The sequence below is a fragment of the Epinephelus fuscoguttatus genome, linkage group LG13 (genome assembly GCF_011397635.1).
Source record: "Epinephelus fuscoguttatus linkage group LG13, E.fuscoguttatus.final_Chr_v1".
NCBI lineage: Eukaryota > Metazoa > Chordata > Actinopteri > Perciformes > Serranidae > Epinephelus > Epinephelus fuscoguttatus.
Window position 1 is genome coordinate 41,323,089 of NC_064764.1, and position 14,501 is coordinate 41,337,589.

Sequence of the window (14,501 nt, forward strand, 5' to 3'; positions counted from 1 at the left end):
GGTGAAGGACGAACCCAAGGTGATATGTAAACTCATCTTCATTGGTCGACTACAGACATGACGTATCATGTGAAACATGGAAGTAGCTACATGCCCATTAGCCCACAGCGTCATTAACAGGCGCTTACACGTCATTATATGAAATTCAAATCTCTGAATCTGCAGGGGAAAGTGAAACTGACAAAAGCACCTGGTGCCATAAGTAAGTTCAGTCCAGTTGAGCCAAACCTCGCAGTAGAAATGAGACATAAGCGTCCCCTGATGCCAGTGGACAGCCACTTATCCTTGACAGCTGATAGAGTCAGCTGTGTGCTGCACCATGATGAGTGTTACTCAGCTTTTCTCTTGTCTTGGCTCATTTCCGTGCTCTTTTGTTCATCCTCCTCCGCTGCACAGCCTCAACCTCCAACACCGTCATGCCATCACAAATCACAGTCCGACGAAATTCCTCACAGAAAAGCAGGAAATCAGCTTCTATCTATTCATCCTCAAGGCATTTCAGTCACTCCTCATTCTGTCATGGTGGACCTTCAAACATGTGGAAGATAGAAACCTTTTTGTCGTGTTCTCTGGGTTATTTGCAAGGTCGCAGTCAGTGATTTTATAACAGCCACCTGAAAAGAGCCAGGAAGTGATGACTGTCAGCGTGTCAGAGAGAGACATTGAGAACAAACTCTGTACAAACCTTGTTTCTTTACCGTGTCCTTCTCTGTCTGACTCTTACAGATCAGGATCACACACATGAACCAGGTCCCCATGTTGCTGGGCCCGCCTCAGAAGACGCCGTTCTTCTTCTTCAAGAAACGCAACCGGAGCCGCGACTAGGACCCGTGCATGCACACAGAAACGCACACATATACAGTACACACACACACACACACACACACACACACACACACATACACACACACGCCCACTGTACAGGCAGCTCCATCAGAGGACTTGGAGTTTGAAAGTGGGAAGCTCAATGGGATCATGTTGTGGAACATTCCTAACGTCAGGATGCCTACAGACGATTCACTCCCAGAGGAAGCTGCAGTGATGGCACCCGAAATGAACTCTCAGTATACAGTACCGACTTATTCCTGTGTAACCATCCTCCTCTAGTCCTCTAGTCCTCTAGTCTTCGTCCCAGCCATGGATTTAGCTGCAACAGCCAGGTCTCTCAGCCCAAGCCGCCCCCTGCCCAAAAAAACTCAGCCATAAGCCAGTACTGCACTGCCCACTAAATATCCTACAGCCCTGGCTGCTGGGCTTCCTTCGCAGCCCAGAATGAGGAACAGGAAGTGATAGTTTGTAGGATGAGAAAGAAAGAGCTCCAACACACTACACTGAAGAGCGGCAGTGATCGTGGTTGTTTACAAGGCCGGTGAGTAAATAGAGTAAGATCCACCTCTTCGTTAAAACACCTGTATGAATAATGAAACAGCGGTGGCTGGTAAGAGCGCTCGCTGCAGGGCCTCCCCCACAGACTGACAGCACGGTACAGCCGAGCGGAGGAAAAGCCTCATCCATTATTGACTGCTTTTGTTTGTGGGTTGATGGCAGCGGGGCGTAGCAGTGGCCTGGAATGGGCTGAAACATGCAGGGATTTTTGTCCCCTTTAGCATCACTGGCCTAAAAAACAGACCCTTTAACACAATATTCAGAGACTGGGGAGATGATCCGGCTGCAGACTTCCGTCAGAGGAAGTTTCTGTTCAGCTGTGCACAGTTATGGCTGCACAAATTGAGTCTAGATTGGAAGTAGAGATTGGAGAAACTGTAGATGCTTTCTTAAAGCTCCAGTGTGTTGGACTGAGGGGGATATGAAATGGAATATAATATAATAAGTGTGTTTTCATTTGTGTATAATCAGCTGAAAATAAGAATCACTGTGTTCTTGTTACCTCAGAATGAGACGTTTATATCTACAGAGGGAGCAGGTCCTCGTCTACAGAGATCACCGTGTTGCAACGCCGTGTTTCTACAGTAGCCCAGAACAGACAAACCAAACACTGGCTTCATGTTTTCACCTGGATGTCATGGCACTTCTGAGATGACTAAGTCAGAAAAACACAGATTTTTTTCAGATTTCTCTGTGGATAATTCAGCTCCTTATAAAAACCTCCTGACCAGCAGGGGCCGGCTGCACAAAACACCTTAAGTCCAACATCAAAGAACTAGTGGCGACGAAAGCCAACTGTTGCGTCGTCTACGTCGCCTCACGTCGCCCTGTGTCAGCTGCATTTGAACACACTACACGGACTACATCCGACGGCCAAGTAGCACGTACGTTCTGCGCCTGCGTGAGAGAGAGCGGAGTGAGAGAGTGGTACATCCTGTCAGCCGAGGGGTTTCCTATCTGTGCAGCCGAGCACCGCAGCACCTCCACGGACTATTACATCCAGACGGTCCCGGTGTTTCCTCCTCAGGCTCCACTTCACTCAGCTGCCCGATAAACCCGCTGCTTCTTCCCACTTTAACCTGAATAACAAACCAGGGCTCGGTGCTCCGGTTGGATCCAAACGGAGAGCCGGGGCTAGCTCAGAGACTAGCGGAGGCTAACTGGCTGTGCTTCCCTCCGGTCATGCTGCGGCTAACGCTCCGCTAGCCGCTCCCAGCTAGCTCCGGTTTGTTATTCAGGTTAAAGTGTGAAGAAGCAGCGGGTCTGTGGGGCAGCTGAGTGAAGTGGAGCCTGAGGAGGAAGCACCGGTTAGCCCCGGTTTCACTACAGGCAGATTCACTCGCTACAGGGGCGAGGAAATAAAACCTGAACAGCCAATCAGAGTGATCTCTCTCACCGACAAGCTCCGCCGCCGATTCAACATACTCAATCGGCCAAAAAGCCGCCGACGCCGAACTTTGGTCGACGGCCGACCGTCGGCTTGGTGTGTCAGGGCCTTTAAGTTTTTCTCCTTATCTCTTTCTCTCTTCTACTTAAGGACTTACTTAAAGTTTGTTAACTGTTAGCAACCAAAGTAAGGAAAAAAACATAAGGTCTCTCTGACTGCATCTTAACGGCAACATGGCTGAGTTTATGGAGATAAATAAGGAAAGTGAACGTGTCCCGAGAGGAGTGGGAGAACCCCATGGACACTCTTAATGATAAGTAATTGATTTTGCACTAAACATTTGACCAGAGGTCTGAAGTTGGATCAGCTGCGCTCCTCCAGCCCCGTTACAATTAATGATTGCTCTGCAGTTTTATGCAGTTGGTCTTTCCACTCAGTTATTGGCGAGGTGTTTCATGTACACAAGTCAACGGTGTGCCGCGTCACTCACCAGGTTTCAAACGCCCTCACCGTCTGCTGAACACTTTGTTGATGTTCCCATCTAATGTTGCAGTTTCCTCCATTACTTGCTTCATGTTCACTCGTTTTCAGATCAAATTGACTTTTCAGTTTGTTCTTTCTTTTATTGGATTCCTCTGATAGTCTGATTTTTTCTTCCTGTGACCAGTTTGGTTTTCGTGTCTTCTTATCGTCTGCCATTTTTTTTAATATCAGACCAACTTTGCAACAGGATACTCAGGTCAGACAACATTTAGACTGGGCTATCACAAGCACACATTCAAGCAAACAAATGGTCTCCATGGAAATCGTTTTAGTTTTCGGTGCAGTTAATGACTTAATGTCTTTCCTTGATTAAGGAAACCTTTTAAGAGATTCTGTGCAACACCCTTAAGTAATTTCCTTAGCTAAGGAAAAACTAAACTTGAAGTATAGTACTTAAGGAGCAGACTTACGGTGTTTGTGCAACCGACCCCTGGATCTTAAAAAAGGTGAGCACACACAGCAGGTTTTGGGCTGATTTTTACCATGAAACTGCTTCATTTTTATGTTCGTCTTTACCGTTTCTAATCACCTGATCTGCTTGTTTTGGAGAGGAAGAAACTTGTGGATAATTCGGCTCCTGGTCAAAACCTCCTGACCAATGAACACTGAAGGAATTCTAACCAGGAGAAGTTTCAGCTGGTTGCAATCTGCTGTTGTCACTGCTCAACGCCACTAAATCCCCGTGAATCTTACACACTGGTTCTTTAAGAAACAAATTTATCCTCTGTGGTTGGTGAGCTTTATCGGCTCCTGTGCATCATGAAGACTCTTCTAGTGGGTCAAGGTTTGAAATAAATCCCCTCAGGGCAATAACAGCAGGGCCCGCTGGGTTTTTATTTACCAGAGCACTGACAGGGGAACTAAATTTATCCCTCTATTTCAGGGAGGGTCCATCTCTCCTCCAGTGAAACCCTATGCCTAATTACCGTGTCAAACATCAGCTCACAATGTCAAGTGTGCTGTCGGAGTGCAAATCCCAGAGTGCAGATCCCTGCCCCTTCTGCTTTAATGCATCCACCGTTTATTTAACTGTACACCAAATAAAGACGTGATGGTACTGAAGGAAACAGAAACAGACTGAAGATGGACGAAGCAGGGAGCTTAGTTCAGTGTTTATAAAGAATGTATCCATATTACTGCCCCCACAATACGGCAAATTATATTATACAGTGTGTGCAGACAGAGTATATGTATATTTCTGGAAGGTAGGAGTAGCTCACATATACTGTACACACGAATGTGTTTTTAATATATCATTGTTATTAATGTGGAAATCTTAGCATAGAGGGGCTCAGATCAGTGTTCTCACCGTGCAGAGCTGCTGCGGTCCGTCTCTCTCTGAAGACACTTTCCCACTTTGTCTAATTCACATCGTTTTAGAGTTCTGGGTTGTTTCCTCTTCTGTCCTCAGACTGTAGAAGAAGCAGGAAGAGCAAATGCATCAGCATCGTGTGTGTGACGAAATAATCTCACGGTTCGTACATGGTCTCCTTCAGCGAATCAGGCTAACTTGTATATCCAACATAGTTTCACTCCAAAGTCGTTGAAAACCGGCGCTTGGTCAGTGACTTCCAGGGTCATGGCAGCATATCACGACACATTCCTGACACTGCAGGGTGGGAAACATGTTAGCATGCTCCTTCCACCACCATCAAACCTCCAAAGGATCCTCCTTGGGTGTCTTGAACTCCATGTAGGCGCAGAGGGAGCTGTGGGGTCCTCTGTAGGGTGTCTGGGCTCAGCCTTAGAGATAGGGGGAGGAATCAGATATCTGGGGGAGCTCGGAGTAGAGCCGCTGCTCCTTCATGTTGAGGTGGTTCAACATCTGATCAGGATCCTCCTGGTCCAACTGGTGGGAGGCCCCGGGGCAGACCCAGAACACACTGGAGGGATTATATATCTCATCTGGTCTGGGAACGCCTCGGGGTCCTCCAGGAGGAGCTGGAAAGCGTCGCTGGAGAGAGGGCCGTCTGGGCTGCTTTGCTTGGCCTGCTGCCCCTGAGACCTCGCCCCAGAGAGTTCATTTTTACCCAGGAATTTATATATATACATATTTAAATCCACAGCTTTTTGCGTGTACCTGCGGCTACCCGACCTGGTGCAGGACTCTGCCACAAGTGGGGAATGAACTTCCAAGAAAACGTAGTTGTCTTCATGTTAAAACTCAAGCAATCTGATGTGAGTTAGACGTCGGTGGGAAACTGTCTTGCACCCTGCTGTAAAGTGTTCACAGTGCGGGGCAGAGAGAGACTGCTGACATGCTCTGATGGTACAAACTGAGCTCCACTGTAGGGTCGGGCGTTCACGCCTTTACACCCTGTTTCCCTTTAAAACACACTGAGTGTTTACTCTTGCACCCAGGCCCCATGAAACCAGACAGGACGTCCAGCAGATCCTCACACACTGTAGATATTTACCCACACAGCATCAACATCACCTGGTACACAGTTCAGGTCAGTCGCTGTCGCCTGTCTCAGAGGTTAATGTTTAACTACACACCAACTGAAAGCCATTAAACATAACCGGCGTCACGACGTCACTGTGGGAACGTCACAGGAAACACATCGTCATCAGTGTCTCTGTAAATGGAGCCTGGGCGCTAAGAGGACTCGGTGGGAAAAGAGTGCATGTTTACAGTAACTTTACATTTATTGAGAGATTTGTTTTAGACAGCTATATTACCAAGTGTATATATTTGTTTATAATATTTTATCTGAAGTTACATCACCGCATGCCTGCTGAAACAAACGGAGTGAACAGGAGAGTGTGAATCAGACTATTCAAACTTATTTCTTTGCTTTAAAACTCCATTTATCTATTTATTTGTTGTGGTTTTCAGTTTTTTCTCTTTTTGGCAGCATGTTATTAACCATGTGAAAGAAAAGGCGGGATGAAGCTGTCTTGTTCCATTAAAGAGAAAGCAGAATTCCCAGATGAAGTTTCTACCATTACAACATCCGTCTGTGATTTATTGTGGAATCAAAGGGCCGCAACATGAACGCCCACACAGCCCGTCTCACTGAATTCCCCAATATGTGTCACGGTTCATGTCTATTCCTGTCCTTTGAAGTAATCAATTGCCTCAACAAATAAATGGACCCGCTCACAGAGACACAGAAAAGTAGAACTCTCATAGAAACAATGATTAATTGTAGAGTGCACTCAAACAGCCAGAGAGGAATTGCTTTAACCTGACTGTCACCAGCCAACCTGCAGCGTTCAGACAAACAAATACAGACAGTTTTTATCAGTGTTTGGCAGCACAGTCATTTTTGAGTCATCCTCACCTTCAGTCAGCAGCAGAGGTTGGTTTCCATCATGGTAACGCACTGATGTGATTTACTGCCACTGAGAAGGAGCTGATATCTGCGTCCGTCTTTATCTGCAGTTTCCTGAGGCAAGTTGTTTTTAAAAATAAAGCAACAAATCCAATAAAAAAAGACCAAAAATAAGCTCTGTGGCAAAAAATAAACAGCGAACGCAATGCAGCAAAAAATATCCAGCCTCCTGAATTAAATATATTTTCCCCCACACAGTCTGTGTGTACATACCAGCTCCTGTAGCAGCTCCTTTTCTCTGCTCCTGTAGCAGCTCGACTCCTCTCCTTAACGCTGATGTATAAAGAGAACTCTGTAGCTGTTGCTGTGTCTCATGTGTGACAAAGGATGGACGAGGAGAGACCCACAATCCCGTCATTATAAAGACAATAACCAAACAGATACTTCCTGTTGAGTCTCTGGAGATTGGCTCTTCAGGTGAGAAATCAACTTTAATTCAAGGCTGTCCACACAAGCTTTTAAGCTGATGTACAAGGAGGAGTACAGACCTTTGGGGAGTCAGGGTCGTCTGTTGATGAGCAGCGGGATGTGTCCAGTGTGTGCCAGGGGTGGCAGTTGACACATGTCAGATGGCGCACCACGACAGTCGTTTGAGCTCGCCGGCTGCATGTCTACATTGAAAACCATGAATATGAGGGCACAGAAAACATGGCATGTGTACGACCCCTTAGGCTCATTTATTTCCTGAAACAGCTGGGTACTGTAGTTTTTAGGAAACTTCACGTATTCAAGATTAAACAGAGAACTTGCTTGGGACTATTTCCAGCAGTGGATTAATACACGTTTGGTGCTGTTGAGTAAATCCAGCTGCAGAGAGGTTAATATGGGGTTGACTCAAAAACTACAGTGGCCATGTTCATCAGAGTGAAGGAACGTGTCAGTCAGTGCGATAATGTGGCTCTCTGATGTGTTTTTAATAGTTTATGGACAAAAGTAGGTCTGTGACACAGAGAATTAATCTGCTTGAGGCTCTGGTTACATGTGCAGACCTTCTCTAAGATACATTTAATTGTTTTTGGTCTTTTCATTGGATTTGTTCACAATAAGAAAAATACAGAACATCACCAACTGGTTGTCAAAGCTTTCAGAGGGCACATGCAGCTCACAAGGTTCAGTAAAATTAAAAGAAAAATCCACACTCAGGCGCTCAAATACGTCAAGCTGGTTTACTTTTTCCTCAGTTTGAGATCAACCACTGTAAGTAAAGGGACAACAAGTTTGTCACATTGAGCTGCAGGTGATATTTTGAGTCACCAGACAGGTTTCCAGTTGTAAAAACATACAACGTACAAACATGTGGCTCTCTACTCGAGTCGCTGCTGGTGGAGGAGTTAGTATCTCCTTCTTTGATTTCCGCTGGTGAGATTTTTATAGTGCAAATTGGTTAAGTGGCATATTTCTCTAATTAATACAACATCATCTATCAGTCATGTTTCTCATTACGACACAGAGGAACGAAACAAAATACACCTCCAAACAATAGATATATGAATTAGGAATGCATCTCATCGACCAGATTTCTTAATGTTGCATTCATGTTCTCATCAGATGGTCCCATTTCCTGAGTCTGAAAGTCGTTCTTCCGACTTTGGTTCATGAGCATTTAAATCGTGATATATAAACAACATGGACGCCACAAAGAAAATGTTTTTTATTACTCAGAGTGTTTAAACAGCACATTGACAGCAGTTTATATTGAATATTAAAATGTGGTTTAAGCTGAGTTGTTGTCAGGGTTACTGCTGATATAAAACTTCAAACTAATCTAGGTCACTCTTCACTGACAGCAACAAAAACCCATATTACAAAATACATGTGAGCAAAAAACATGCAGTATGTGAATTAATGAAAAGGTTCAAACATTTACTTTCATCTGCCAGGTTTTTACGTGTGTGACTTCAAAGTCTGCAGGTCGTGTACCAAACTTTTAGCAGACTTTCTGAGTTGTTCTGACTTAAAGAAGCTTTCATGTCAATGTTTCCAGTTGGAAACAAATTTTTACGATCACTCCGTCACCCTGAACGCAACATATGGTAAGTATGGAGCTGAAGCTAGGCAGCAATTAGTTTAACTTAGCATAAAGAGTGGAGGCAGGAGGAAACAATGATGTCTACCACCTCTAGTGTCCAACGCAAGGAAGTGCATTTCTTTACAGATGGTTAGAAACTTCCTGTATCCTCAAGGGAGGGGCTACTTTTGTCCGTTTTCATGATCCAGTAGTTTGGAATATGCTCTGTGAACATGATGTGGACAGAAACAGGACCTGACAGGTACGTAGCATGTTTATGAAATGTTGCATTAAACATATGAACGGCTGAACGAGTCACAATGACTGATCTCACTTTATATAAAGTATATCCATACTGTCTCAGGATATCATCACTCAGATTCACAGTGTGTTATAACTAGATAGACAAATTCTTTTTAATCAGACACTCTTATCAATCAACAGGAAACTGAAGTGAAGGAAACAGCCTGTTAGCTAAGCTAGCACACTGTCATACAGTCTCTCTGAAATCTACCGCAAAACATCAATTTTTTTTTTACGTACTCGAGGAGTTTCACAGGCCCAGGAATGAATGGGTTTCCAGTGGACTCGACTCCGTTCACATACGTACGTGGAAACAAGGCGTAATGACAGACAGTCCTTCGCTTCACAGTATTTTTAACCCTCATGTGTCCAACTCTCCTGTCATGCAGTCTGGAGTTGTCCAGAGTTGTAAACATGGGATTCTGTCATATCTCTGCCATCCAGCCTAAATGACATGAAAGCAGCAGAATTAAGGTTTACGCCAGCTGTAGTGTCCAGGAGCATCAGAAAATGACGTAATCATCCCTCTGTTAGAGCCTGTTTTGTTCTCTGTAGACCATCTAAAATCATAGGACTACAACTCCCATGATGCTCCAGCCAATCAGTGGAGACAGGTGTGTACAGTTTGAAGCTGGAAGACGTCAACGAAACACAGTTCTTAACCTCTGAACGTTTACTGTTTAAATCTGTAGAAAGTTTTCTCATGATTTTATCTGAGTTTGTGTCTTCGGACTTGAGTTGGTTTTAAGTGTTGTAAAGGCCTTTTATCTTCGTTGGAACATCATTGATTTATTTTGATTAACTTCATGAACCACTGGACGTCGAGCCCACCTGACAAGCCACAGACGTCATCACAACCGTGAGTACAGCAAACTGAAATGTCTTCATCTACAAGGCATCTAAAGCAGCTTCTAGAGGGCGTGTAGAGGGAAGTTAGGACAGCACCTCTTCATATCAAGTGTGAAGGCTCCAAAAGTTGTTGCGTCTTTAACAGATTCACCTGTAAATATGATTCTTCACTGAGACAGCACAGGGACGTCAAAAGGCCTTAAAGTCTCTGAGAGAAGTCATCACCACACGGGGAGAGAGGAGAGGCTCATGGACAGAGCGCTGAAACATTTGGTTTTGGTGCCACAGTTGCCGCCGAAAATGCTGTAGGTGTCTTGCTAAAAAACACCAGGTTATGCTGTCAGAATCGCTGCTACAAATGCCATAAAAACATGGTTTTTGGCACACAGTTGCCGCTGGAAATGCTGCTGATGTCTTGCTATAAAACACCTGAATGTAGAGCTACAAGTGCTGCTAAAATGCCTCCAATGTTTCGCTTAAAAAAACACCAGGTTTTGGTGCCAGAATCGGCGCTAAAAATAGTGTCGATGTCTCGCTAAAAAAAACCATTTTGGAGTCACAGCTGCTGCTGGAAATGCTGCTGATGTCTTGCTACAAAACACCAGGTTTTGGTACCACATTTGATGCAACGCCACCAGTGCCACCAAAAAACACCCAGTTATGGAGCCACAACTGAAGATAAAAATGCAGCCGATGTCTCATATTCACTACTGAAAATGATGCTGATGTCTTGCTAACAAACACCTGGTTGTGGTGCCACAAATGCCGCTCGAAACTTTGCTGATGTCTCACTAAAAAACACACAGTTTTGGTGCCAGAATCACTTCCCTCAATTGCCACAAACGTCTCCCCAAAAAATACTTGTTTTGGTGCCAGAATTGCCGCTAAAAATGCCGCCAATGTCTCGCTATAAATCAGCTGGTTTTAGAGCCACAGATTCCGCTGGAATTGCTAATGTCTGAGTAAAATTCATCCAGTTTTGGGGCCAGAATCTTGTCTTGCAGGACTATAAGGAAAGCAAATAAGTGTAATTCTCAAAATGTTGTCAAAAACTTGTCCTTTAAGTTTGATGTTTAATATCTGGGGCGATGTATTCGTTGTGTGTTTCCATCTGCTCTTCCTGTGCGTATCTATCCAAGACCCCTCCCCCACCTTTTGCTCGGCCGCCCCGGCTCTGAGGCGACGGTGGCTCTACAGTCCCAACAGTGTGATCCAGATCTCGTCCTGGGACAGATGAGCTGTATTGAGTGACATCAGAGGCACAGAGGCCCTGCAGCACTCTGCTGCTCTACATGTACATTAAATCATCCAATCATAGAAACAGAGTTTACAGAGCAGATCTCAGATCAGATCCTACACATCACAGCAGCACAGTCATCACACGGCTGCAGGGGATTAATACAGAGCAGGAAATAAACGTCTGTATGTAACCAAGGCGACAGTTAATCACGTTATCTGATGTATAAACTCTGTGATATGGGCCCTCTGACTCTCAGTCCACAGAGGATCAAGGGCAGACCGTCCCCCCGTGCTGTCCAGGACCTGATTGGATGAAGGATGAAATCAATACATCCAGCCTCTGCAGTCGGCCGTGTGTCTGTCTCTGCAGCACGTCACTCTCACTGTCAGCTGTCTGTTTTTTCATGGACAAAACATTTAAAGAAATAAACACACGAGACTGAATTTGCATTTTTATTTCCTTTATTCTCACAAACTAATGCTGCTCCTGGATTTTTGTTCAAACTGGTTGGATTTAAATTGACCTTTGACCTCTTTGCAACACGTCTGTTATTTAAATAAAGTCACATTTGCTCTGTGTTGACAGGATCAGAATGTGTTACGTGGTGTCTGGTGAAGACAGAGACCTGATTTTTGTAGATCATTTAAAAACAAATAACACCCAACAACATCTGTGAGTCACTGATGACATTAAACAGACTGAGAGGAAACCTGTGATGATGATGATGATGATGATGACTGAGTGAACAAACAATGAGACAATGGTTTAAAGAGAGACGTGTTTCCCTTCTTGACTCCAGAGTTCACACATCTAACATCTATTAGCAACCCAGTACAACAAAAGCTGAAACAACCCTTCACTGATGTCGCGTTAACAAACACACTTTAAACCTCACAGAGGTCGTCGGAGCATTCAGACCCTTAAAGAGTAACGCCTGTATGTTTCAGCCTGGATCCTGTTCTCTCATGTTTTTGTGTCTAAGTGACTCATGAAATCATAAAGTTTTGAAAGTGGTCCAGCTGCGAAACAGGCCTCTCTGAGCATGTTCGCTCCATCAGTGTACGCCCACTAAAAGTGTCTGTTTTTGCCCCTGACAGGCTCAGATACTGTCTGACAACATAAAGGAAAGGATCCCTACAGACACAGAGCTTTGTGTTAAAAAGGAGAATCCAGAAACAGCCCTGAAATCACCATCACCAAACCCACCATACTCCGTTTAAGAAAACAGTATTTTAGCATGTATAGAGGCAGCATGTTTTCACATCTAACTGGGTGAATTAAGGGTTAATTTCAATCAAACCAGAGCTGGTGATTGTTGGAACAGTGGAAAGACGAACCACTCCTGCCAACATTAAATGAAGTGTGTTGTACGATCATGAAATCACTGTTTATTTAAATGGAGTCTGGTGGTCTGGTGATTTCAGAGCTGCTTCTGGTTAGACAAAAAGGATCTTAAAGGGATAGTGCACCCAAAAATGAAAATTCAGCCATTATCTGCTCACCCATATGCTCAGGGAGGCCCTGGGGGGGTAGATTATGGCTGAATTTTCATTTTTGGGTGCACTATCCCTTTAATTGAGCGGCATACTCAGGTAAAGGGGGGGGGGTTGACTTCCTGTAAGATTGTAAAGCCAAACCCTGTTCTTTTTACCTAAACCCAACCACATGTGTGTGTTGTTGAAGGAAAAAAACATCAGTTCAGGGTGTTGTACCAACATAGTGCTTTTATTTTGAAAGACACTGTATGCAAACTGTACATTTCCTGTGAAAACAGAAGTGTATTTTGAAAACAGACAATGCATGTAACAGGCTGAAGTTGACACGGCGTCCCAGAACGTCAACAACCAACACACCCAGGGTACCTTGGACGTCATATGTGGACGTGGAAAGTCCATGACCAAACGTGGACATGTGACGAGGTCACAGTGAGGATGATGATGGTTTACTTTTGCTGTTCTTATTCACAAATTGTTTTCCCTCTACCGGGTACATTTTTTTTGTGCCGTTATCACCTGAAAGGTCCAGTGTGTTGGATTTAGTGGCATCTAGCTGCAGATGCGAAAACACAAATGGTTCTGTCTAAAGCCAGAGTATTGTTTGTCCGCTCTGGGCCACTGTAGAACAATATGGCAGACTCTATGGAAGAGGACCCGCTCCATATCTCAATATAATCGACTCAGTCTAAAGGAACAAAAACACAACGATTCTTATTTTCAGGTGAGTCGTAAACATACATATAGTTATGATAGTATATACTGTATATATTCTGTTTGTGTAAATAATCTTGTTCAGTTTACAATATATATAGTTATGATAGTATATACTGTATATATTCTGTTTGTGTAAATAATCTTGTTCAGTTTACAATATATATATATATATATATATATATATATATATATATTTATTTATTTGCGTTTATGTTTGTTAATAATTCCTGTTTATTTAACTATATATTTGTTAATACTACTGTTTAAATTTCTTATATTTTTACGTATCTTTCCTCTCTTGCAAGGAGCACCTGTAACAAAAATAATTTCCCCTCGGGGATCAATAAAGTATTTCTGATTCTGATTCTGATTCTGAAAGCAACACATAGTTATGAAATGATATTTAATTTCTGCCAGTATATGTCCCTAAACCCTACAGACTGGACCTTAAATAACTCTAATTAAAAAATGTTAGCGTATTAAAACACTAAACAGTGATAATTAGCATCAAAGCAACTAAACAACCAAATATTAGCATTATCCTGGTTAGCATTTTAGCATCATTGAGCTAAAATCTGAACCCTGACAGAAAACAGTCACTGAGAACAAAGTGGGGTTTGTGGCTTCTTTTTATTTTCTACAGTGTGTCTGAATGTTCTTTCTGCCCTTCTGACCCTGATGTTCGGCCCAGAAGCTTCAGAGCCAGAAAGAAAACCAGCGAGAGAAAAACGAAAAATTGCAAAGAAAAGAGAAAATGTCAGAGAAAAAAGAGGCATTGAATTAAGAATGGGAGAGAGATGATAAAAGAAAGCATGGTTATACAACTCGCAGCCTCAGAAGAGTCTGCCTTTGGCGAGGCTTCTTGAGTACGGCTGCTAAGATAACAAGGGAGGAATTATCTCCCAAAGTGCTATTAATAGCCGGCAAGTCACATCTTGTCCCTCAGTGAGAGAGCATCCTGCGCCCAGAGGCACTACTTTCCCATTTTAACTCCTTTTCAAATGTGCATTTTGACAGACATTTGCAAGCTGGGACAAACTGCCAAGGCGCTCAATTATAATGCTCTCACCCACTCGTGCTTCATCACAGAGGCTGTTGTTTCAGCTGAGATAAGATTAGAGGTCGGGTTCACTGACGGGCTAAAGACTACGGATATTTAAGAGTTTAAAATCTTAAAGGACAAAGATACATGTTTGCTCCGTTTTCACTAAATTTTAGGTGTTTAAAATGACAACTG

General features: G+C 43.6%; 1 protein-coding gene across 4 annotated transcripts in view; it reads left to right on the plus strand.

Annotated features, from left to right (window-relative positions):
* Positions 1–6,731, plus strand: part of LOC125899304 (diacylglycerol kinase beta) — a 180,393-nt gene extending 173,662 nt beyond the window's left edge. Inside the window, exon 27 of one of the 4 annotated variants that reach the window (XM_049593495.1) lies at positions 727–6,731. In XM_049593495.1, coding sequence (XP_049449452.1) covers positions 727–825 — 99 coding nt within the window. In that variant the 3' untranslated portion in view covers positions 826–6,731. The remainder of the gene's footprint in view (positions 1–726) is intronic. The other 3 variants (XM_049593496.1, XM_049593497.1, XM_049593498.1) reach the window with 3 other exon arrangements.
* Positions 6,732–14,501: the final 7,770 nt, after the last annotated feature.